This window comes from Convolutriloba macropyga, chromosome 3 (assembly GCF_964194025.1).
Source record: "Convolutriloba macropyga chromosome 3, txConMacr16.3, whole genome shotgun sequence".
In the NCBI taxonomy this organism is placed as follows: Eukaryota; Metazoa; Xenacoelomorpha; order Acoela; family Convolutidae; genus Convolutriloba; species Convolutriloba macropyga.
Window position 1 is genome coordinate 28874531 of NC_134470.1, and position 27206 is coordinate 28901736.

At 36.4% G+C, this 27206-nt stretch overlaps 1 protein-coding gene across 2 annotated transcripts in view; it reads right to left on the minus strand.

Moving 5' to 3' along the window:
• The window catches only part of LOC142336139 (uncharacterized), a 40839-nt gene that overhangs the window by 7323 nt on the left and 6310 nt on the right, over window positions 1–27206 (minus strand). The window contains exons 2-11 of one of the 2 annotated variants that reach the window (XM_075384721.1): window positions 23550–23708; window positions 20804–21073; window positions 19493–20392; window positions 19225–19365; window positions 9049–9297; window positions 3066–3257; window positions 2309–2838; window positions 1858–2070; window positions 1099–1218; window positions 575–722 (exon numbers count right to left, since the gene is read on the minus strand). In XM_075384721.1, coding sequence (XP_075240836.1) covers window positions 575–722; window positions 1099–1218; window positions 1858–2070; window positions 2309–2838; window positions 3066–3257; window positions 9049–9297; window positions 19225–19365; window positions 19493–20392; window positions 20804–21073; window positions 23550–23708 — 2922 coding nt within the window. Of the gene's footprint in view, window positions 1–574; window positions 723–1098; window positions 1219–1857; window positions 2071–2308; window positions 2839–3065; window positions 3258–9048; window positions 9298–19224; window positions 19366–19492; window positions 20393–20803; window positions 21080–23549; window positions 23709–27206 lie in introns of both variants that reach the window. The other variant, XM_075384720.1, reaches the window with a different exon arrangement.

Consider the following 27206-nt stretch of genomic DNA (forward strand, 5'->3'; position numbering starts at 1 on the left):
TGATCAAAATCTTCCAAATTAGCAGTAAACTCAAATTAACCACTTGAAACCTTCAATTCCTACCAGAAAAAGCCTAAAACTAATACAATATCATAATCAAACCTCATAACCACCAAAAAACTGCTTTTAAAAGCCGCACGTGAACAAAAAAATTCGCTCGCTTAGAGAAAATTTTTTCACGCATCAATTTTTCACTCTCTCAAAAATAGCGTTATGAACAAAAACCACTCTCTTTTCGCTCCACTCTTCACTTTTGTTCAGTCCAAAATCAGTCCAAATTTTTTTACGCATTTCATTTCCCGCTTCAAAAATCACTCCAATAAAATTGATTAAAAAAAGGACTTCTCCAATACTCCTCTTCGAGTCGTAAAAACACAGCGCCCCAATACAATTCAAATTCTTTGAATTGTAAAAAAATAGGCGCGCTATAATAGCCGGCTGAGAAGATGAGGGTGGCTATTAATCAAATTTTATAAATTGAGATACAGAGTCCTTAAACAATTGAAGACTTCATTTACTTGCGTACTAATTAGTTTCGACTATGGTTGTCAATCTAATAGACCAAATATTATACCTGGATTGAGCAGAAGGAGGAACTTGATGGCGACATACTCGTAGAATTCCAAGTCTACGTTTCTCAGGTAGTCAGCAAGTCCTATGAATTTTTCGGCTGCTTCACTCAGTCCATGCAACTGCAGAATTCTCACATCCAAAACATGCCCCTACAACAATTCACAAATTGAAACAAACTGATGGCATTTTAGGTGACGAAAAGAACACTTATCTAAACGCTACTAATATACTTCAGCAGTTCTTTCAAAAATTGGGGTCTGCAGCCTCATAATAATTTGTGTACGCTGTTGCTGCTATTACAGTCTATTATTGCAGACACATGCTTTGAAGACCACCAATCCGGTCTGCTGTTTTGGTTCGCCACCAGAATTATCGACAACACAAAACATTGAATTCATAATTTTGCTGTTAAAATATGAGGTTAATTTTAATGTGCAGTAAAAACTTTCGGGTGATTTAGATCGGATCACGATAAAAAAAATAATAAAAGAGAATTCCTCCTTTAAAACTTAAGAGAACACTAACCGTAATAAGAACAATGCGTGGTGCGTGTGAGTTAGGTGCATGCTTGAGCTGTCGATAGATGTGGTCAAACAAAACCAAATTAGACCAGCTGCTTTGCAGTAACTTCATTTGATCTTCCACCTGAAATAGAAAGAGGTCTTAAAGTATTTACAGCCAACTCCACGATTCATATTTTAAACATCAATAGAGACATAAACCGACTAATGTCGGAAGAATTGCTCTTGAACGACAGGCGAGGCAATTTAATTCAGGGGCCGTAGCCTAGATAAATTTTTTGTGGGTGCAAAATAGTTTACTGCGCCGGGATTCGAAGCCTTGACCTCCCGCTCCCTGGCCAGAAGCATTGCTCACTCGGCTATCATGCCTTTCTTCTTGCTATGCTCCAATCTATTTTATTTTAGCTTTACTTCGGAGTGAGAGCAATAGAAATCACTAAAAAATGAAGAACGAAAGCGTGAAAAAGTCACTTGAGAAGCCAAAGAATGTTCTAGAAGAAAAGCGCAAAATGGTCAAGCAAAAAATTTGCATAAAAAACACACGTTTACAATAATTGTTATGAACTTCGTTCAAGGGCTATTAAACATCAATAGAACCAGTAACGCCCCAGTAATAAATGGTGATCATTTTCCGAATTCGATATTCCCAAAGTCTTGGATTATGGCGATACGGCAAATTAACAATGCCACATAAAAGTCGCTTTAACAAGTTCAAACAATTAACACAATTTGGGGAGCTCTTCATGGCGTCGTGTATACTGACCTGAAGGTCTTTGAAGAAGCAAGATGACCTGGCCCAATCTACAAAGCAGAAGAGGAGCTGTTCCAGTCCTCTGGCAAACATTGAGAAAGGTGTGTTTGAGGTGTCCATGTGGTAGTGCCACGAAGACATCACACGTGCTCGGATGCTCTCTGTCAGAGGCTCACTAGTAGACAGTTCCAACAGAAGCTTCGGAGGATTCACATTCAACGCCAACTGTTAAACACACAACAAACCATGACTAACATTTAAAAAACATACTAGCTAAGACTTTTGCTTATTACTGCCCACAAACACCAAACACCACAAACGTGTCAATCAAGTGTCAAAATATTTGATTAAGCAGAAAAATTCTTTCTTTAACAATTAACGACAATAATCATTCTAAAAATTAGCAATAGAGCTCTCTAAATGTAGCTCATGGAGTGCAAAAAGGATTTGCAATTCTCCCTACCTGGCGTGGCCTTGGTATTTGATTGCCAAAATCAGCTGACTCTTTTCCTTCCTTTATCGGCGGAGAGGGTGACATCGCATCTGTTTTCACCACCGCATGCCCATCCGTGACCGCTCCGTTAAGGTAGACAGAATTGTTGCAATTAGCCACCATCAGATTATTGGCAGCAAAGAATCCTGCCTTGATTTGTTGACCATTCAGCTGCAGAGAATTGTTGTTCATAGCTCCCGCAGCTCTGTTAACAAGCGGAAACTGTTGTTGCAAATTTGTTTGGTGACTGTTAGCATTCATTTCCTGCTGTTGTTGTTGTTGTTGCTGGGATGCAAGAGCTGCAGATGTTATGTAATGTTGATATTCTGTGGAGGAGATTAGAGTAGCCTGTGTGGACGGCTGCAGCTGCCCAATTTGTTCGGATGATGAGTACACGTTAGCATAAATGGTGCCCGATTGCTGATTCGCTGCGCTCTGATTGGCTGAAATCGAAGTGGACAGGCCAACAGTGTTCATGTGCGGTTCCAATTTGATAGCACCTAAAATAACAGACTCACAAGTACTCAATAATTTTGTGAACAAAAACAAAGTGGAAAGAGTTATCACTCAAATAATCAATAAAACTCAATTACCGTCACAGATAATACTTCAGGCGCATTAAATTTCACATTGAAAACTTATTTGATTGACAAATGTCCAAGTTACCAAATGAAAAGATGAGAAACGTGTAAATTGATAATAGGTACAGAGTTGATTTTGGAATTACCTAAAGTATCAATGGCATTAGAAGCATCAGCTACAGAAGTTCCAGCAGGTTGACAGTATCCTCCATGAGACACCACCACTTGTTGAACATGGCCTCCCCCTCCTCCGGCTGCATTAGACTGTGGAGCCACAGGTGGACACGGCACAACTATCTGCTGGGAGGCATCCAAATGACCAGCAACCGCCTTTGAACCTGCCAACACAAATATTTTATTTTACATTGATTACTTAGAATTAGCTCCTACTAATTAAATCACTATTCAATAAAGAACTAATGTCCAACACCAAATTCCAAATGAAAAAACATACCCAAAAACCACCATTGATTCTCATGACCCCGATTGGGATTGAAAGAACAAAACATAACCGAGTAACGCCGGGTGAATTGCTCTCAAACGACTGACGAGCGGTTGGCTTCGCCAATAGCTATCTACGGTTTAGGGAGGCTAGCTTCAGCTTAATTGAAGAAGTGTGGTGAGTGAAGTGGGGTAATAGAACAGGGGGAGGGGGAGCGCGCTGGGTTATGGATGGTACGATGTGGACGAGGTGTGGATTAGTTGCGCGGAGTGGTGAGGGCTGTTATGGGGGTAGAAGGGATTGATGTGAAGGGAGGGCGGGGCCGATGGGGGGTTGTGACTGCGGGAGTCAAACTAAGATTAAGAACCACCCTCCAAACAACAAAATTGTCTCAGAACAGTTTTGGCGAATGGTATTCTTAGAGTACAGTACAGAAAGGCTTAGGGCTCTAAGAGAATTTAAGGCCCAACGAGCGCTACCTGTTTATACCGTTTTTGAGGAAGAAAAGTAAAATGAGTCAACCAAAAAATTGCTAAAAGGACCACAGGACATTAATTACTTTTTAATGTGTAAGAAAAACCACTTCGGTCTAAGAACTTAGTTAAAACCAAAAAAACAACTAATGCCGGACGAGAACAAAATTTCTGCTCGCTTAGAGAACATTTCACATCTGCTTTTCTTGCTCTTCCTCAGAGTTATGTATAAAAGACTAATCTAAACTCGCTCTGCGTTTGTCCAGCATATCGACCTGAACTCTTTTCTAAGGTGCCCCATTTGACTGCATATCCCGTGAAAAGAAATTACCGATAAAACTAGATCACAAACGACTGAAAGGTGGTGGATCAGATTTATCCTGCTTCATCAAGTGGAGGGAACAAAATACACAAAGGGGCTTCAAATGATGCTATAGTTATAGTAGACAATAACAGAGCTTTAATTGAAAAATTCAATTAAGAGGCACTTTTCATGCTGTAAGTACTTGGTAAAATAAGTACACTGATGAAGCAGGTTCCACAGTTTGTGTATGTACTGAAACGCTATGGTCTCACTTGAGAGATCGAACAACAAAGAATATTGTCGAAGGACCAATACAACATGATGTACAGCTCTACATAACAACTCAGCAAAAAAACACCGAATAAGCATCTGAGATTCAGTTGGCAACTCAAGTCTCTAAACTTGAAAACATTCCAACAATTCCTTCATCTAACAATGACGACACCTTCATTAATTATCAGCTTTTACAAAAAAACAACTTTTCATTCCTATATCGATGTTAAATGGATATAAAATAAATTTAAAATCATTACTACATAGTGAAAATAGCTGAACAAAATCGACTAAAATTGCCGAAATTGCTCATAAACGACCGACGAGCAGCTGGCGTTGTCAGTAGCTAGCTAAGTTTTCGTGAGGCTAGCTTTAGCTTAATTGAAGGGGCGTGAGGTGAGGGCAGAGGGATGGGGGGACTGATGGGGGGTAACAGCGAGGGAGGACAACGATGGGGGAGGGGCTTTGGCTGCACGTGGCCTGAACGATGTGCATGGGGTGGATTAGGTGGTGAATAAGGGGGGCTGATGGGGAGGAGTTGTGGAGCGGGGTCAACCTCTAAGAATCGAACTTTAAACCATGAAATTATGTCTCCAAAACAGCTTCCACGAATCGCATAGTCTAGTAAGCCGAACGGCTCTAAGAGAATATTACACCCTCAGAGCGTTCACTGTTTATACTGTTTCTGAGGACGAAAAGTCAAAAGGGTCACATGAAAAATTGGTCAAGGGAAAATTGATCGCATAAAAAAGACCACGTGACTAATGTAATTGCTACAAACTTCGTTTGAGAGCATTTTAAAAACCGAAAGTACCAGAAACTAGCCACTCTCAGCTTTGCAGCAAGAATAAGAAGCAATTGTCAGTAGAAAAAAAGACAGATGATATAGGAGAGGAGTTTAATCAATGACTATAATCCATTGAAAAAATATGATTTCAAGTTTATTAAAGTCAACGTTTGCTTTTCAATCTGATGCTTAATTTTCTCCAGACCGCGAAGTTGAGTTCAAAAGAAACAAAGAAGAAAATGTCTAGATCTAGAAAAACGAACATTACACCACGAAGTTGCTCCTCACTGGTGTCGGTGAGATGCACACAAAACTGTAAATAATTAACAGAACGCCAATGCGACTTGATGCCATGTAGCTGCTTTTTCAATTTATTCCATTTCTCTCGACCAAAAATTAAATCGTCTAAATACGGTCGATCAGAAAAATGCTTGAAAAAGATCGACAAGATCCAAATAATAGAGAAATGCTGTTGTTTAGAATAAACAAAAAAATACATTATAACATAGCCGGCAGATTGCCGGAATAGCTGCGAAAGAATAGACCTGCGTGCCATATAATAGAGATAGAAGCAGATACAGATCTAAATTGAAAAAATCGACGCCTCTCAAAAAGCTAGGTAAAAAACATTCAGGGATAAATTAATAAAGCTTGTTAAAATTCATTCCACAGAAGCCTCTGATTAGGGACCTTTACTGCACATATGAGTTCCTTTGACCTCAAACAAATTCAAATTAAACTTCAGTTTTAAAGTGCAAAAGTCATTTTATTGAGTGAGGTAAGTCACGTATGATCAAAATCTAATCACGCAAATAACCTAAAAACTTTCGCTAAAGCGAGTGAGAAATGACGTCACGCGCGCAAATGCCGTTAGTGAGAGGAAGAAGTCATTAAGAAAATTAGACTTTTTCAGCTTTGCTGTGAGAACAAATGTAAAACGAAAAAAGAGCGTCAGACGAAACAAAAAAAAAAAACCAAGAGCACCGCAATATAGCTACAATCAGCTTACAGCTTCGCAGCTATAAAAACATAGCCGGCAAATTTCCGCAAAATAGCCATCATTGAAGCGCTTGATGCACATTGGGGTGAAACAGAAAAAGAACATAACCGACTAACGTAGGCCAAATTGCTCTCAAACGACCGGTGAGCGGTTGGCTTCGTTAATAGCTAGCTTTAGCTTGATTCAACTCTGCAACTTTCAGTTTCCTAGCCTTGTTTGTAAATAAATCAAACAAAAAAAGTGATATTTTAAAAATTTGCAAAATATTGAAAAATTTTAAAAAAAGCTTCCAGATTTTGCAGCAAAAACTATTTTTTGTCTTTGGAGTTCTTCTCTTTCTAATTCATCTTTTGAACTAAGAGCTTTTAAATCAAAGAAACCAACTCTTGAATCATATATCATTGTTCTATTACTATTAATAATAATAAAATTATTTTCCTTCTTATTATATTTAATTATACCAGAACGAAGTTCATCTGACATTCCATCTGTACGATTATAATGGTTACTATTTAACTCACTAATTATTTTTTACTAAAGTCATATTCACATTTATATATCTCATTAAAGTTTTTAAATAGATCAGGTCCATTATAAGTTGTTAAATAAATAGTATCACAACTCATTCTTGCTGTATTAATTATTTGAGCTGGTTTATGACACATTACAATCATTTGAATATTATAATGTCTACCTTCAGTAAAATAATAAGCTATATCCTTATTTAACCTATCACCCATTTGTAACCCATCTGCAAGACTTGAAAATCTTCGTTGCCCACTTATGATCGTTAAACTCAGAAAAGGACAAAAATATTCAAAAATTTTGAAAACAATCTCAAATTTTAACAAAATTTTGCTAAAATTTAAGATACAAAAATCTTCAAAATCATTTCATTGTCTCAAAAGACTATCCAATATCCCTATTTCAAGCTTTAAATAGTTTCACTGGCTCATAAAGATCCATAAACTTAGATGATAAAAACTTTCCGAAAATTTGAAAATTTAATTTCCAAAAAATTGCTCAAGCTAGAGTCATTAAATCATTGATAACCTTTCCATTAGCTCTAGAAATTATGCGAAAGCTTATCATCAAACAGAGGAGGAGGTTCCTAGGACCCTGGTGCCGGAAAAATGATCTAAAAAAATTCAAAAAGATTCAAAATACTTGAAAAAAATGCGAGTTGCCTAAAAAAACTGCTAAAATTTGTGATAATAAAAACTGAAAACTAATCCATTGCCAAAAAATATTTTCCAGTAACATATTATCAATCCCAAATTGATATTTTCTAACAGGCTGAAAAACGTGATTAATAACAATTAATATTAAAAAATCTTTTAAAAAAATCGCTTCAAAAAATAAAGTTTTGTAAAAAAAAAATGCTAAAATTCGTGGTGTTGAAATCTTGAAAAACATTCCATTACCTTTAGAAATTATACAATAACCTATTGCCAAACCCTAGAAAAGATTCCTCGGCTCTTGAGGCTGGAGAAAGCTAAAAACCTACAAAAAATTTCAAGAAACATGAAAAATGCAAGTTTTATCAAAAATTTTGAAAAAATTTGTCATAAAGTAAACTTATGACCAGTAATTTTTTTCAGTAGCTTATTTCAGAAACTTATTTCAGTAACTTAGCCTGCGTAACCTAGCATGCGTCTGGAAAGAGATGAATAATGAAAAATAACTGAAAAAAAATTGAAAACATTTGCACGTTTTGTCAAAAAAATGCTAAAACACATGATGTTTAAATGTTGAAACAATTCTACTACCACTAAAAACTAGCCAGTAACCTTTTATAAAACCCGAGAGGATGTTCCCTGACACCTACGGCTGAAAAACTCAAAAACTGACAAAAATTTTTATAAAGAGTGAAAAAAATGTAAAAAATAGTATAAAATTGAGTGTTTTTAGCGATCAGTTCTTCGTCAGTAGGGGGTTGGGGCAACAGTGGGGGGGGGGGGGGGGGCAACGGTGAGAGTGTCTTCAACCTCTAAAAACCGCCCTTCACAACATAACCATAAGTTTCCAAAAACAGTTTGAGCTGAAGCAGAGCTTAAGAGCACTTAATGCCCGCTGGGCGCTACCTGTTTACCCCGCTTTTGAGGACGAAAAGTCACAAGCGTTAGCCGAAAAATCGTTCAAGCGAAAAATCGCATAAAAAAGACCGACAGGACAAATATAATTGCGAAAAAACTTCGTTTGAGAGAGCAATTAGAAAAGTGTTCTTATTTTTTAAGCAGTTTTAGTTAGATTCAAAAACGATACTTAATTCAGCTTCTAAACATAAAGCTATTAATCTTAATACTAATGTCATCCAGCATTTGCTCTAATGGACTTGGACAGCCAAATGCACTATGACTTAATGACCAATCGGGCTATCCCCTTTCTTTTGATTCTTCTCTTTTGACATTGAACGTATTCGCTACATTGCGTAATTCATAAAGTGAAAGAATTTGAAATCCATTCAGTTCAAACAGTGAGTGAGGTAAGTCACGAGTCAAACGTGAAAATTGTGATTTATGTAAAACGAAAAACGTGCTCAAAAGTTAAAGCTAATTAAAAAACAGCAGGACAAGTCCTGGCACAATTCAAAGAATTTTCATTGACTAAACAAAAAACAAGACCTAGAATGGGCTATGAATGGATTGGCAAAAGCAATTAGAAAAAAAACCCGATAAAAATCGAAGAAGCAGTAAAAATCAAAGTCAACATGCCACATGTGAACTGTAGCCTCGATATTTTTTTACCGCTTGAAACAACCTACAAGACTATAAAAAATGATAGTAATTTTGTTTAAGAGCAGTTCATCAACAATTCTTGAGGGAAACTGGATAAAAATTAATTGGTTACCTGCAATGGCGGCTTGTATCTGGATGGAGGCAGCAGCCGCCGCTGCAGACTGGCTACTGTTTGGGTGTGGCTGCTGAGGGAGAGGGGTGGTGATGTGGTGCTGCTGATTATGATGGTGATGGTGGTGCATAGCTGCCACCTGAATCATCTGTGCTCTGATCGCCTTTTGCTGCTGCTTGATAGCTCTGTCTCGTTTATACATCGGGCCAAACTTGTTTCTACCACCACGCATTCTATCAGCTCGCACGGCTACAACAAGCAAGTTTACTCTTTTAACAATGCTAACAAGTAACACATTAATATCCGAATAAATGGCATTATATAATATGCGCCAAGGAGCTAAATAACGCACACAAATGCAAATGTTAACATTTTGCTCGTTAAGTGGCTCAATTTAAGTTTGAATAAGTTCGCCTTTTTTTAAAACGAAGTTCAGCCCCTTTATTATACTTTTCTTATGCGGAGCTGAAAAACTTCAACCTCCGAAAGGTGTGCCGGGTTTTAGAGTCGAATAAACGCTGCCGAAATCACAATTTATACATATCTGTTCGCTCTCTACCGTTTAACGCAAATTGAAACTCAATCACTTTTGAGCCAAAGTTAAAACATCACATTTTGCGATAACTTTCTGTTTTTGTAAACTTGGGTGGAGTTCGTCAATTTTACATTGGCGAGCTGGTGAGTTACCATTCCGTATTATCTAATTTGCATAGGTAGGCAATGCCAAGAGCGCAGAGGATCAATTGTGCAACTGTACATGCAAAAATTTGATTGCGAATCAGAGTAATGTTGCGCAAAAAAACTGAAACTTTACTTCGTAAAATTGCTAACTTACTTTTGACGTTGAGAATGCGTTGAAAAAAATAACAAATTGCCACCATCAGCCCAACTGAAGAGTCAAATCTGTCAAGCAAACATTTTGCATTGCTGTTCGAGAGCATTTACGACTTGTTGCGGCATTCATTAAGAACTTTTCACTGCCGGAACAAAATACATAACCTTAAGAGAGGAGGGTAATGCCAAAAATTAGTTGTGCCTCAAAAATGCCTTTCAAAAGCCAATGAACACTATTTCAATTCTCTTCTCAGCCAAAACCAATCCTAATTGGCACCAATACAAACTGAAATATTTAAAACGAAAAAGTAACACCTGGCTTTTTTTGAAATAATAAAAAAAAGAAAACTCAAAGTTACAGACAGTTTGTACAGTAATTGTCAGACCGAGACCAATACAGACTTCTAAATTTATTAGTTGTCTCAATTAAATTGTTGAAACTATTAGAAACCACGTAACTGAAATCAGAACAAGAGCGGATTCAGCCACTTGTATATGAGCAATAAAATTTAACAACCAAGTAACGCACAGCTCCTAACGAATGGCGTGATGCAAAAAAATGGGGAGGAGTCTATTCTACCAAAATTCAAAAATGCCCTTCACGGCATTTTCGGCTTAATCGTAAGCTTCGTGAGTCACACTTAGAGGCTAAAAGGGCTCTAATAGCTATTGAGAGATTTAGTGTCTTCGGGCTTTACCAGTTTATCCCGCTTCATTCGACTAAAAATCAACTAAATCAAGCGAGCCAAAAAACATTCTAGAACAAAAACAGTCACACAATAATTTTGCATAAAGAGACAAATGACTACACTAAAGGCTTCGAACTTTGCTCGAGAACAACTAGACACAAGATAATATGTAATTAATACCACCTATGAAAAAAACGGCTACTTGAATCGGGAAGCAAAGGCTAAACATTTCTTTTTCAGTTTCCATGTGACGTCCATGATACGCCAGAACACAAGCGAGTAGTCTTCTTAACTTATTGAGGAGTAAAATTGATTGCTGTTTTAGAGTATGCGTGTTGTGAGTGATTGTATGATTTGGTCGGGATTGTAACAAAGCGACAAGTCAATGCTGGGGATTAATTAGAGGGTCTTGAAGAGATGCGAGTGTCACTGTTTGGACACCTCAAGATCACCCGCCCATCTTTCTATCCTATCCACTTTGTGATCCATGGACTGCAAGTACTCAATACAAACACAGGCCACACAGGCAGCTTCTCATTTATTCATATTATTCATATTCTATCGCTATAAGCATAAACACAATCTACGCTCAATTCAACATTAAAGTTTGGCTCACGGCAAAATTATGAATTAACAAATAGCCCCGAGTCAAAAACAGACTTAGCCTAGCAAAGTCAATTTCCAAAAAAATATGAAAAATAACATGGCTGATAAAAAATCAACAAATATTGGCAAATAGAAGCCGGATATTGAGCCAAGTCTTAGCACAGTGAAAAAATTAAGCGTACTGTTGAAAATATTTAAATAAACGTTCCAGGAAATACGAGCGGCTGGACCAATCAAGAAAGGGGGTAATTTTAAATAACCTCCCATTTTTTAAAATCTCTAACTGTGATTTTCAGGTTCTTTATCCCAAATTAATAATTGCGTCTCACGTCAGCAAAGGTGCGAAATATCAGCGTGAGCTCAGACGTGAATTAGCATTCTACTACACTCAACATGTCATTCTTTTGAAGTCTTCCCTCTAACCCCCTACCCTCCCTTTCTGTATCCTAAGTACCTGTACATCTCAATAAACGGTTAGCTGCAGTAGTACAAGTACTAGCTCAGGTAGAATATCGTGTGTTGTGTTATGTCTAGGCAATTACAATCAATCAATTGTGTTTATTGACTGCAAAGAGGACACTTGTCAGATATCCCTGTGATAGGCAGAGCAATTGTACTCTCATCAAGTATCAGTTATCTGTCTGTATATCAATACAGAACAACACTACACTTCATGTACTACAAGCAAGTCAGTCCAATACCCAACAACTTCTCATCAATTTATTTTATTTCAATAAAAACAACTCACTGCCAAAATCGAAAGTTAAAGCGAAAATAGACTGAATTACTATCCCCGCTTTGGCAGAGATCAAATAACGAAAAAAAGTTCGACAAAAAGGCAGCAAGTTTGAGTATTTTTAAAGCCCGTTATGAGCAACATTCTTTTCGGCAACCAGTCAATTTTTTCAGCTCAAAACTTTCCATGTTTGTTTACGCAAGAAAATGATAAAATGTAGACGAATATTTCCACTGTAAGAGAAAATTGTTACTGATTTTCTCCAAGTCTTTTCCATAGTTCAAGTTTTTATTTAGGGTATAATTAAAATTTTTGCTTAGGGTAAAGTTAAAATTTTTCTGATAACCCATGCTTATCTGAAACTCGGCAGTCTAACTAGTTCTACCGCTCTAAAATTTATCAACAGACAAACATTTGAGCCCAAATTCAATAATTTTAACGATCTACTTCAAATTTTAGCTCTAATGCTTCTTTGCTAAAGCCTCTACTCGGCACTGTTCTATCATTTTATTTACGCTGATCACTGTGAAAATAACTACTTTATAGGAAAACGGTTTCTTTTAATTTTTTCACCGCTGATTAAACCGACAACAAGTCTGAGCTAATCCCATGTCTTAGTTATCTTACAAGATGATAACTTTTGGTTATAACAGGGGAGTTAATGCGGGGAGTAATTTGAATAAAGGGGTAGAGCTTAGCACTTTTAGCAGCTACTTTAATTTCTCACTCCAAATTAATAACTAATGTTATAACTATAATACCAACACCTACTTCATCTCTCTCACTTGATTATCTCCCCTCTTCTAATTTATCAGATCAATTTTCCTACTTTTGTTTTTGTCTAAATGGACGCTGGGGAAATATATCAGTGAGCAGAAACAAAACAAAGCACGAGTATGAAAAGAATCCAGGAACAAGTAATGCATAGCATGATATTCGATACTCTTAAAAACGTCATCAAACAATTAGCAACAAACCGTAGCAAGTGTTACGTAATATGTCTCGCTAAAAATTTCATTTAGAAAAAGGACATAATGCAACTAGCTCTTCATCGTCTTTCATTTAAAATGCCAAGAAAAATAGATAATTATATGAATTCTAGCGCATAGCAAAAATGCATATCTTATAGTTAATTAAAATTAAATAAGCAAGCGCCTAACACACGGGTTCCCATATTGAAAATCCCAGAAAATTTAATTTTCTAATCAATATCAGAATCTCTTGATTCGACTGTAACGAATCCATCTGATGCTTTAACAACTTTAACAAAAAGGAATGCGATACAATGTACAAACTCAGATAGTTCAACAGCAACTGCAAAGATAATTATTTCTAATAGTTTTACGAAATTTGGTTTACTTTTATGAAATTGCATTGTGTTATCTGAAAATTCATCACAAATCAGTTCTAATGGCTGCAACAGGCCAGTGACGCAGTTCTCTTGAAAAGTTATATCAAGTTTATCAAAGGACGTCACAGGCAAATTACAGTCATTTAAACCGTTTTATCGTTGAACATTAATAAATTGTGTTTTTATAGATAATCATGAGATGTTTAGTTAAAATTGCAATATTAAGATATTATCCTGCCGATAAAATCTCCGTCAAGGCCGACCAATTTTCAGAAAAACGTGCATTATATCTAACAACTAACACCTAGAAATTTATGGCGTTTATCGTTCGTAGGGCTTAAAAAAATTACGCTCTTTTAGTTCGCGTGGTTTTTGTTTCCGAATTCGCATTGAACTCTAATAGCAGAAATCAAGTTTTAGCGAGGTAAATCACGCGGTAAAAAAAAACAATCAAAAACGGAAACCACAAAAATATTTGTCAAAATAACTAGAGCACGGATACAAAGTCAATTTTTGAGTTGTTGAACTTAACATATAGCCGGATGACTGCTTAAAATCAAAAAGATCTACAGTCTCAAAAAGATAGTATGAGAAACAGACCAAAAATAAACTTTACTTTTTTTTATTAAACGCTGAGATGTTAAATTTTGATTAAGAATCTGTTTAACTGATTATTGCTTTTAATAGCTGCCAACTAATACCTTTCAATAAGAATGACACGCACTCACTTGACCTTATCTCTTTGAATTTAAGTAAAGAAAAGTCAATTTCAGATTGAAGAACTAAAGTGGTGTGTGGTAAGTCACGTCTGACCAAAAACTTCAAAGAATTTTCATTGACTAAACAGACAAACAAGACCTAGAATGGACTATGAGTGAATTGAGAAAACCATTTTAAAAAAAAAACCACTAGCGAGAAATGAAAATTTAATTCAAACGAAAAACTAGGCCTAGAATGAGCTGTGAATGGATTGGGAAAACTATTTAGAAAAAAATCCGATCCAAAAAATCGAAAAAATAGTAAAAATCAGTGTGAAATTGCCGCATGTGAACAAAAAACCACTACCGAGAAACCGAATTTTTGTTCAAACACCGTTTTCTCACTCTACTTTAAAATTAGAGCGAAAAAAATCACGCCGCAAAACCACTCGCTTTTTCGCTCCATTTCCTGTTTCGGCGTGACCAAAATCACCACTCCAATTTGACTTCAAAAATCATGAAAATGTGTGAACAGATCTTAAAAAAAAGACAGCGCCCCAATACAATTCAAATTCTTTGAATTGTAAAAAACCAAGAGCATCGCAATATAGCTTCGCTCAGCTTACAGCTTCGCAGCTATAAACATATGACCACAATGATGGCTTCAAACTTCGTTCAAGAGTAATTTATTACCGATCTCAAAACTTGAGCCCTCCTCCATAGCCACAGCGAAGCAAATCTTTTGATAAGTTACAAAAGTAAACATTTGAGATTCCGTTCATGTGAAGGAATGGTGAAAAATTGGAAACTCAATAGCAAAGAGATATAACAGGATTTACATCTGAGATGCATTCAGCATACAAGTACACATTTTATAACAAAATACAAGATTTGACTATCAAGCAAATGCATCAATTCCAAAAATACAGAAACCACCTGAATTTTACAATTTTCAGCTTTATTCAAAGGTCAACTGTTTGGTGTCATCAGTTAAAAATATTGGCTATTCTTATTCGCCTTGGAAGTTTAAAGGCAACAGTTATCTAAAGTGTAAATTGTGTTTTTATAGATAATCATGAGATGTTTAGTTAAAATTGCAATATTAAGATATTATCCTGCCGATAAAATCTCCGTCAAGGCCGACCAATTTTCAGAAAAACGTGCATTATATCTAACAACTAACACCTAGAAATTTATGGCGTTTATCGTTCGTAGGGCTTAAAAAAATTACGCTCTTTTAGTTCGCGTGGTTTTTGTTTCCGAATTCGCATTGAACTCTAATAGCAGAAATCAAGTTTTAGCGAGGTAAATCACGCGGTAAAAAAAAACAATCAAAAACGGAAACCACAAAAATATTTGTCAAAATAACTAGAGCACGGATACAAAGTCAATTTTTGAGTTGTTGAACTTAACATATAGCCGGATGACTGCTTAAAATCAAAAAGATCTACAGTCTCAAAAAGATAGTATGAGAAACAGACCAAAAATAAACTTTACTTTTTTTTATTAAACGCTGAGATGTTAAATTTTGATTAAGAATCTGTTTAACTGATTATTGCTTTTAATAGCTGCCAACTAATACCTTTCAATAAGAATGACACGCACTCACTTGACCTTATCTCTTTGAATTTAAGTAAAGAAAAGTCAATTTCAGATTGAAGAACTAAAGTGGTGTGTGGTAAGTCACGTCTGACCAAAAACTTCATAACGCAAATGAACAAAAAAAACTGGCTTCACTAAAGTTAAAACTGACGTAACGCACGTAATTCAAATGAAATTGAATGACCGAATAAACAAAAAGCAGATTTGAAGTGATTGTGACTTTATATGGGTGCAACAAAAATCATGACGAAATAATAAACATAGAAGGACAGATCCTGGCACAATTCAAAAAATTTTCATTGAATAAACAAAAACCAGATCAAGAGTGGACTGTGAATGGATTGTGAAAACCATTTAGAAAAAAATCAGATCAAAAATTAAACATAGCTGGCAGATTGCCAGAAAATAGCCGCAATAGCTTCGTAGAACCGAAAAAATTCGTCTTTTCATTGAAGGCTGATATGTTATATTTTGATTAAAAATGTGTGTAAGTTTTTGCTGCCTCTATTAGCTGCTCTCAAAAAACTTTCAATTAGCGACACACACCCACTTGACCTTATCTCTTTGAATTAAAGTAAATAAAAGTCAATTTCAAAGTGAGGAAGTCATTTTTGAGAGTGAGGTAAGTCGTGTGGCCAAAAATTTAATCACGCGAATGAACAAAAAAAAACTCGCTCTAATAAGAACAAAAAATGACGTCACGCACGCACTTCAGTTGAAATTGCATGAACGAATGAACAAAAAGCAGATTTGAAGTGGTTGTGACGTCATATGGTCGTAACAAAAATCGCGATAAAAAACCAAGAGAAGGCCAATAATAGCCCCAGCTATCGATGTGCGGCTATTAAAAAAACAGTACAAATCAATGTCAAAGTGTCGCATGTGAACAAAAAACCCAGCTCAAATTCTTATAACTCATATTCTTTGAATTCTCAAAAAACCAAGGGAAGCCCAATAATAGCCTCAGCTATCGAATTGTGGCTATTAAACAATGTTGCGGGCTTTCAAAGCCTAATCGAATGTGAGCGAGATTCTTTGTGGGAGGCCTCAAACTTTAAAAAGAACAAAATACCGAATCACTGCTACTTGGTGTATTTAATAAATGATGGATCATTATCGCAAGAGAGCATCGATTGAGAACGAAATAGAGTAGGCAGGCTTTAAAAATCCTGTACTGACAATTTGGATCCAACTATTGAAACAGATCACAAAGATTTAAAATGGCTTATCTCCACGCGAAGCACAAAAGTTTTTCACTTGGGGTCGAGTTCTTACGGGACTACAGGACTAAACATAAATGCTTAAAGAGAACAACGATGTGATTGATTTAATCACAAGCGTTACTGACATATTGCGTCTTTTTCTATTATGCCTATTTTACAGGCTACCTCAATGGATTATGTATCACTCAGTTAACAAGGTGAACAAAATAGTAGAAAAAGTTGAACACCGTCAAACGGTTTTCGCTCGAAGAACAGGCGAGATTGCCTTTGATCGGGGTTGTTGAAAGTTTTGGCTGGAAAGTTTATCAGTTTACCAGTTTATCTCGTCTCTTTTGACTAAAAGTCAAATCAGCCAAGCGAGCGAAACAACCCTCTAGAACAAAAACGGCCAAGCAAAACGGCCAGAAAAAACATAGCCGGCAGATTGCCGGAATAGCTGCGAAAGAATAGACCTGCCTGCCATATAATAGAGATAGAAACAGATACAGATCTAGATTGATAAAAAAATCGACGCCGCTCAAAAAACTAGGTAAAAAATCTTTCACCGATAAATTAATAAAGCTTGTTAAAATTTATTCCGCAGAAGCATCCTATTAATGACCTTTACTGCACATATGAGTTCCTTTGACCTTAAACAAATTCAAATTAAACTTAAGTTTTAAAGTGCAAAAGTCATTTTATTGAGTGAGGTAAGTCACGTATGATCAAAATCTAATCACGCAAATAACCTAAAAACTTTTGCTAAAGCGAGTGAGAAATGACGTCACGCGCGCAAATGCCGTTAGTGAGAGGAAAATTTGACTTTTTCAGCTTTGCTGTGTGAACAAATGTAAAACGAAAGAGCGTCAGACGACGAAACAAAAAAACATAGCAGGACAAGTCGTGACGTACAATTCAAAGAATTTTCATTGACTAAACAGACAAACAAGACCTAGAATGGACTATGAGTGAATTGAGAAAACCATTTTAAAAAAAAAACCACTAGCGAGAAATGAAAATTTAATTCAAACGAAAAACTAGGCCTAGAATGAGCTGTGAATGGATTGGGAAAACTATTTAGAAAAAAATCCGATCCAAAAAATCGAAAAAATAGTAAAAATCAGTGTGAAATTGCCGCATGTGAACAAAAAACCACTACCGAGAAACCGAATTTTTGTTCAAACACCGTTTTCTCACTCTACTTTAAAATTAGAGCGAAAAAAATCACGCCGCAAAACCACTCGCTTTTTCGCTCCATTTCCTGTTTCGGCGTGACCAAAATCACCACTCCAATTTGACTTCAAAAATCATGAAAATGTGTGAACAGATCTTAAAAAAAAGACAGCGCCCCAATACAATTCAAATTCTTTGAATTGTAAAAAACCAAGAGCATCGCAATATAGCTTCGCTCAGCTTACAGCTTCGCAGCTATAAACATATGACCACAATGATGGCTTCAAACTTCGTTCAAGAGTAATTTATTACCGATCTCAAAACTTGAGCCCTCCTCCATAGCCACAGCGAAGCAAATCTTTTGATAAGTTACAAAAGTAAACATTTGAGATTCCGTTCATGTGAAGGAATGGTGAAAAATTGGAAACTCAATAGCAAAGAGATATAACAGGATTTACATCTGAGATGCATTCAGCATACAAGTACACATTTTATAACAAAATACAAGATTTGACTATCAAGCAAATGCATCAATTCCAAAAATACAGAAACCACCTGAATTTTACAATTTTCAGCTTTATTCAAAGGTCAACTGTTTGGTGTCATCAGTTAAAAATATTGGCTATTCTTATTCGCCTTGGAAGTTTAAAGGCAACAGTTATCTAACTGGTTTCTAAGGAAATTTCAATTATTCGTTAGGAATGACCAACCGGTATTGAAAAGCTGTAATTATAAAAACATAAGGATACAAGAAGGCGAGCTGGCTCTTTACATTTAGTTCGCAAGCGAATAAATTTACGAGTACTTTGAACTATTATCAGTGAATTTCATAAATTTTAAGCAGCTGAACGGTGTACACAGATATTTTGCGTACTTTTGAGTTGCTCTTCTAAAGAATACTGTATAATCCGTGGAGTTGAAGCAAAAGCTATAAATTGTAAAATCAGACCAACTTACCTCTTCTGTACGACTAACCAGCAGTAGTTGTTTCGAAAATGATGAAACCGAAAAATGTAATCTTAAGAGATTTACGTTTAATTTAGGATAAGCTCTTCTAAATGGCTCTATCGGATATCATAAGAAGGAAGGGAGACGGGCTTTCATCGGGAAAATCGGAAACTAATTTCTGATATAGACACTTATATAGACACTTATAATAACACCAAAAGCAATCTGATTGAAAAATTATTCTCAAAATCTCTTGGCGTTTCCTCAAATTTGGTCACAAAAAAGCAGGTTTGAGGCGAAAAGAGGGATAGGACATATCACGTGGTCTGTGTTTTACCTTCGAGTTTCATTCCAACTTGGAGACACTTTTGGAACCTGCAGTAGGGACATCTCTTGCGCTGACTCTTGTCTATTCTGCACTCTTTGTTCTCTATGCACTGATAGATCTTGTTGTTCTGCACTGTCCGCTTGAAGAACCCTAAAAACAGCCAATGATTAGCAACATATAAAAACATTTAACATGGAAGAATCAACATTATTTACTTCACATGATAGACATATACTTAACACATTTATGTAACAGAAGTTGAATTCAGTTCACTCACCCTTGCAGCTCTCGCATGTCATGAGGCCGTAGTGATAGCCAGAGACTTTGTCCCCACAAACTGGACAACTTTCTTCTGGCTCCACAGCTGTAGACGAGGTACCGGTTGAGCCACAATTTCCGGTGCCCGTGGATCTGTGGTCCAATCCCATTCCAGACACTGCAATTCCAACTGGCATTCCGTTAGCGTCCAGAATTGTCGTAGTCGTAGGTGGAGCGGCAGCAATTCCATAATGAGTCGTCATTCCCGAAACTAGAGCAGCGGCTGTTGGATCTACTCCGGTTGCTGTCTGAAATGCAATATAGTCCATGTTTTTGTCGCCTGATTCTCTTTCGTCCGCGGCAGGCACGACAACAGTTGGACTACGGTTATTGTTGTCACTACTGCTTCCGTCTGATGATTCCCGACAAGGCTCGCTAAGTTGATCAGATACCTGAAGAAGTTGGCTCTGGTTGAGTTCGGTGTCCGATCCCAACGAAGTAGGAGATTTCCTTCGGCGCTTCTTCTGCAGATGCTGCTGTTTGACCTGGTGAGATTCAGACTCTGTGATGAGGTTTTGTCCCTGAAGAATGCGCAGCTGTTGTTGCTGCAGTGGGATAGATTGTTGATTGGCACAATTCAGTTCCGGAGATATAGTTGATAGGGTACTACTATTACTACTATTCGGTCTAAAGTTGGCGCCAATATGCTGATGATTATGATGATGAGGGTTGTGAGAGTGAGGGTGGTGTTGGTTGCCAGGGGTGTTGTTCAGGTGATTCGGGGAGGGGGTGCTGCTGGCAGTGATGTTAGGGTTGTTCTGGTTGTGAGAGGGCGGATTGGAAAAATTGGACGAAATGGAGCTGTGGCGACTGTTCAAACTACTCGGGGAGTTAAACCTTTCTTCGGCTCCAGAGCTTACTAAAACACAGGAGACAATACATACTAAATTACAACAAAACGAAGCTATTCGATGTACATTATAATATAATGAATTACAGGTCGGTGTTGAATATTTTAAGGCTATTATAATACCAATAGAACTCCTTTTCTTGGCATTTTGAATTTAATTACACACTGCAACGGCCAGATATTTGAGGTTTTGGGTTAATACAATATTGAGAATCCAGTTCATAATTACTTTAGGTTGATCTTCTTGCTAAAATGTTTAACTAACCGTTGGCATTTATAAATCAGGGTCTGTTCTACCCCCGCAAGTTTATGCCTTAAAATAGCAACTGTCGGTCAGAAATGACACGGATGGAGAGAGGGCAAATAGATCAGGAAATGATGCAATTAAGAGACGAGTTGCAAACTGTAACTAGAACGAACCTTCACGTCCGTGATCGTGATCGCCAGTCTGTAATAGAGAGGCAATGTGCGAGTTAGCACTGATGAGCCTTTCTGCCTCGTCTGTTGTCTCCTGGATACCCTTTCTTTTCTCACCTTGTAACTGTGGCCTAATTCCAGCAGCAGCGGAATACAACTTGGTCTGCTCGCGCACTACTTGTTGTCCCGAATCAGCTAATATATCTGTGGTTTCCTCTGTTAGACTAAAGCTGAACGCTGTGCTGTCATTGCTCTGAGATGAGAAGTTGATATCTAAACCTGCCACAAAAATAATCCAATATCACAATAATCATCTCAATCAAGACCATGACACATTGTCAAATCTTGCTTAAAAATCGCTAACATAAAAAGGCCTTATTTAAAAACAATAGAATGTTAAGATATAGTTTGAAGAACTAATAGGGCTTGTTTGAATTTTTGCACGGAATTCGAAAATCAAGGAACCTCCTAAGACAAGCCTAACCGGGCCAACGCTAATTGTTGACCAAAATTCAATAGTCACAGGAGGTGGGCAAACTCACCATAAATGACAAACTATCTGACGTAATGAATACACTGAAATCCAAAATTATGGAGGGTTTATATTTGTTTTCTCGGAAGTAATTATCTAGAATACAAAGTAAAGAGGCACATTTATAATCTTTTATATGTTTACCTCCTATAAAACTGAAAAGTGATTGGACAATGATTCAGCCAATCACAAGACGGTTCCCAAAAATCTTATAATAGGAAAAGGAAATTCCGCTTAAAGTGTGCACAAAAATAAGGATGTCGACACATACACATATATACAGGTCCCACATTCAGCTAACAATGTAAGGTCATTATTAGGCAATTAAGAAAGCGTCCCATTTGAATAATGCACAAATTACATACACAAAAATCTCTTTGTTTTCATATCATCCAATCTATCACGACTGAAGAATGCAAAGGAATTCCGTTTCTGATGGAGTTAATAGCGGCATTCAATTGATGAAATTTATGTTGTATGATTGAAAGGGGCGCAATGAGTGGAAAAATTGAAATATCATAGGCAATAGCATTTCGAAAAAGAAAACGTTTGATAAGCTCAAAATGATAATTTATTTTACTCACGTCATCAGAACTAAAAATGATTTCACAAAATGAATTGTTGTTTCTTTATACAAAAATACCCATCTATCTAATAATGGAACATTTCTGCTATTGTCTATTTCTTTATCCATTCAAATCTTAGCTTTTTGTTGAAATAGTTTCTCGAAATTTAAACAATTCTGAACACAACAGTAACCGGGATATGAACAATGATGAATTAAATCCTCTCAAAAAATCTGAAGAACACAAGAAAAAAGATTTCATTTCGATCAAACTTACAAACTTCCCCGCACAGAAAAGAAATGTTCGAAAAAACTAATATCAAATCATTCGTTCGCTTACTCATTAATAGCCCGACGATTGATTGTAACACACTGTCATTGCTGATGACTTGTTAGATATCCTTCATCTCCGCTACCAGCAAAAATTGTTAAGCCGGCAAAATTAAGAATAAGAACGCATGAACATAGCTCAGCAGAATATTGACTAGACAACAGCAAGACCTCGCAAGTATTAGTATTTCTTAGTCAGAACATCAAAGAAGACAAGAGAAACAGTTTCTGTGAATCGTACAATTGAAGACTATTGAGCTGAAAAGCTCTAAGAGAACTTAAAGCACTCTGGGTCAGATAAAAAATCGGTCAAGCAAAAAATGACATAAAAATACCAACAGGACTAATATAATTGCTACGAACTTTGTTTGAGAGCAATTAAAAAGTAGCCCAATAAAACACAATATAAAGTGTTTTAGAAACTGAAGACACAATTTTTCAGTTCAGGGGCGGGTAGGAGGGGGGTCTGTAGTTTAGATAAGTAGGAGTGTCTTATTTCTCAAAAAATCTCAAAATGACCTCTTCACCTTGAATATTATCAGCAGTTATTAATTACTATACATTACAAACAAAGCTACTCTTAAAGCAATCAAAAACAGAGATAAAAAATCGAAACGAAAGAAGTCAAAATTAAAGCTAGGAACAAACCTGCTCTCGCTAAAAAAACCTGCAGAATACCTATACTCCTCTTCGGGTCGTAATAAAAAGACAGACACGTTTACAATAATTGCTTCTCATTTGAGAGAAATTAATTACTCCATAATCGTTTAGAACAGAAATAATAAACATAGCCGGCAGATTGCCGGAAAATAGCCGCGATAGACGCTTGTGGCCTTCCACGAATTGAAACAACTAAAGAAACAAGATCGGCAGATTGACGAAAAGTCCTTTAGTAGACCACTAGATTTTTTGGGTTAGATACGTACTGTCAATTTTATGACACATACGGTCTAACAGGAAAAAACCCTAAAAAAGATTTCTCAAAATTGATGTCCGAAATCAAAAACTAATACTCAAGAATTAGAACAAAAAAGTTTGGCACCACTTAAAAGTTCCATAAGAGTTCAGAAATCATTTTTTAGTGAGGTAAGTCACGCAATTGACCTAAATTCAGAAATAACGCCACGGTAAGACGAAACAAAAATCTGTCGGATGAAGTAAAAAAATTAGGAGCGCAATAATAGCCGCCTGGAATTGCTGACGCGGCTATTAATAAGAAGACAATTTGACAACTTTATCGCTAGCTTAGCACAACCTCTGAACGATTTCAAATATCGACATTATAAATTGGAAGTTTGAGATATTCAATGTCACGAACTTACCAAGAGTCTCTGTCGTACATTGATTGTGCAGAATCTTCTCAGATGAATTTTCGCCACCCTGGTTGTTAGAAGAGATGCCTAATGGAGATACCATTGCATTCTCTACACCATCCTCAAAACCAGAAATCTCATCTTCCTGTCGATTCACCCCTTGAGGCCCTAAAAAATTAAGTTACCTTTAACACGAACACCAACACGGCTGCTCTAGAAAACACGCCAAATCACCGTTGACTGACAACTTTTTTAGTATAACAATTAAGCGCCAAATTATCAAAAATTATGACAAGCCTAAAACAGATAGCAAAAACAACAAGTCCAGCAAAAGTATTTTCGCTTTCTCTGATCTATTTTTTCCAAAGTTTCAAAAAGTGTTTTAACTCAGTGTGCAGTTTCAGTTAGATTCTAAAACTATACTTAAGTCAGCTTCTAAACTGAAAGCAATCAAGATTAATGTCAGCTAGCATTTGCTTTAAACTTTGATAACCTAAAGCACTGCCTTAATGACCGGGCGTTATCGGTTTATATAGCTTCCTTTGAGTTTGCTCTTTTTACTTGGACTGTAGTCACAGCATTGCGTCTTTTATTTTTTGAAATAAAAGACCAACTTTTATTTTTTGAAAAGGCAGCATCAACATTAAAAAAAATGCTATGAACACAAACTGCCAACTATATTCATCTATTTCTCTATGTAACTATGTAAAACCAAACGATCAAAAGGTAAGCGAATTAAAAGAAACAAGACAAGTCCTGAGTTACAATACAAAGAACGGAAGCAACTGAAGACAACAATATCAATCTCCTTAAATGAACCGTCTTGGAGAAAACACTAGATCAAAAAAGAAAACAAATTCAGTTTTTATCTTAGAAAAAAACTGCTGTCAAAGATATGGTTCCCAAGACCTTCAACCTCAAAAGACATTGACACAATGACAGTTTTGAAAGCTAACAGCAACTTTGTAGAAAACCACTGCAAACGAAAAAAAAGGACAACACACGACATTTAGCAAAAACGATTTTTACGAATGTCGTTGAAAACAAGTGGCATCATGGGGAATTACACACGCAACTAAAACTCGAAACGTTCAAAATCTAATGCACTATCTATCAATAGAAGGAATATATTAACTTAATGAAAACAATTGGGGTGAAACGCAACAAAAGCTAGCAATCAAAAGTTCAAAAATAGTCGAAACCAATGGTGTCGGAGCCAATTCAGTTAATAGCTACAAACTTGAACCATTATATAGATACAATCATGCAACTGGAGAGTAACCAAGACCTATCCTTAATAAGACTAACCGACAGGACAAATACAAAACGGTCATAATTCAAAAAATCTCAAAAAATTTTGGAAAAAATTTGTGTCATAGTCGTTGAAACCGGCAGCTTTGAAACTAACAAAAAAGTTAAACTCAAATATGACTAAAAACTTAACCAGAATTATAATAAATGAGATTAGGAGACAGAACAACAAAAAACAACAAAATAGGACAAAATAAAAACGAGTATTTTTTGAAAGCCAGTGTTGTCAAAGTAGTGAAAAGTATTTGATAAAAAATCTTTAAACTGACCAAAACGAGACTCAAGAGAGAGCCAACCACAGCCTTCTACAATGAGACTAAATGACAGAACAAAAAACGAACAACTTAAATAGTCAATTTCGTTAAAACTATTATTTTTCTACTCATATCAGCAAATTAATGTAAACATGCTTCAATAGCGCAACTGAGACATATCATTGATGACACTAAATAACAAAACAGCAAAAAGAACAACAAAAACAGGAAAACGCCCAAAAAAACTTTTTTTATGACAAATAGCGTCAGGGTTTTTGAAAACCATCAGATGCCTCTTGAGGGTTTTAAACAAGTGCAAATATGCGTTATTAGAACATATGTATAGCATTTTAAAAGTATTCATAGAGGGAATGAAAAAATCCAGCAAAAACAAGTCAAATTGCCGAACGTGAAAATTCGCTCTCAAAAACCGAGTCTGTTTAAAAACAATTATCTCACTTCACTTTAAAAACTACTTTGATGAAACCGATGTGAACAATGTTAAAACATAACCGACTAAACGTCGGAAGAATTGCTCTCGAACGACTAGTAGGAACTTCAGTCGGGGGGGGGGGGGAGAGAGGGAGGGAGGGGGAGCCTAAATTCAAATAACCACATTAGAGGTTAACATTTACCACTATTAAGATTTAAAGTAAAACCTGGCACCAGTTTCGGCGCACTTTTCATTTGATTTTTAGTATTAAATTGCCCCGAATTGAATTCAGCTGCTTGAAATTGTGATTGAGAGAGGATTTTAGATCACGCGAAACGCAAAAAGTCAAGGGCGTAAAAGTCACTCGAAAAGTCAAAATTGTCAAGCGAAAATTTTGCATTAAAAAAGACGCACACGTTTACAATAATTGCTATGAACTTCGTTCAAGAGCAATTAAAAAATGACAGGACACCAATACAATTCAAATTCTCTGAAGTGCAAAAAGGAGAGCGCCTAAATAATAGCCGTTGAGAGGCTGACGACAGCCATTCATCACCAATTACGTTTCCATTTCCTCCAAATGACAAGTTAGCAATCACTGCTGTTAGATATTGTAACTGTCGACAACAGTGATAGCGTTGACAAGTATGAAGGTGGAAATGGACAACAGTGACAAAATCGTGTTACCGTTTTCCACGATAACTAAAAAATAATGCTCGTGGACAAATGTGAGGGCTATTTTCAAGAAAAAAATTAGAAAAAAATTCTCGATGTTACAAATTTTCACACCCGCTTAAAACTCTAACTTAAAATATGACCTTTTCGAGAAAATTTAATCGAGCAAATAAAATTTTTGCAAATTTCCATTTTCAAGAGTAATTGCAGTTAATCTTCTGTTTAAAATATTTTATCGGCACTTTATATCAATTCTGACTAAACAAAAAAACTAGACCTTAAAAAAACTTTCAATGAATTTTGAAAACCATTTGACAAAAGACCAGTAAAATTGCCACAATATAAAGAAAACAACTTTGTTCAAAAAACGTTTTTTCACTCGAGCTAACGTTTCCGCGCACATAAGAGCTAACGTTTCCGCGCCATTTCGGATTGATGAAACTGACTCAAAGTTAACACCAAAAATCAATAAATCGTTGAAAATCTGTTGAACAGATCTTATACCCATAGCCAGGAGATTCGAATAATTAACTTGGAGTAAAACTTGAATCATGTCACAACTCAGTACGTACTGTCTATTGTTTCGTTAGACTATTCCGATGGGCAAGTCTACTAAAACGAGGAAAACAAAATCTGATAACGTTTTCTCAAAAAATCATTACAAGTTCCGATTTCCCAACAATTAAAGAAAATTAAATAACCGACTAACGTCGTGCGAATTGCTCTCAAACGACCGGCGAGCGGTTGGCTTCGTCAGTAGCCAGCCACGGTTCAGTGAGGCTAGCTTTAGATTAACTGAAGGGGCACAAGGTGAGCGCAGCTGGGGTGAACCGCAGCGGGGTTGCAAAAGTGGATCGGGGTGACTGATGTTGGGGCGGTGGGTGGGTGGGGGTGTTGGATCAATTTCTTAGAACTGCCCTTCACACCATAAGTATAAGTCTCCAAAACAGTTTCTGTTAATCGCATACTTGAAGACTAGTGGACTGAACGGCT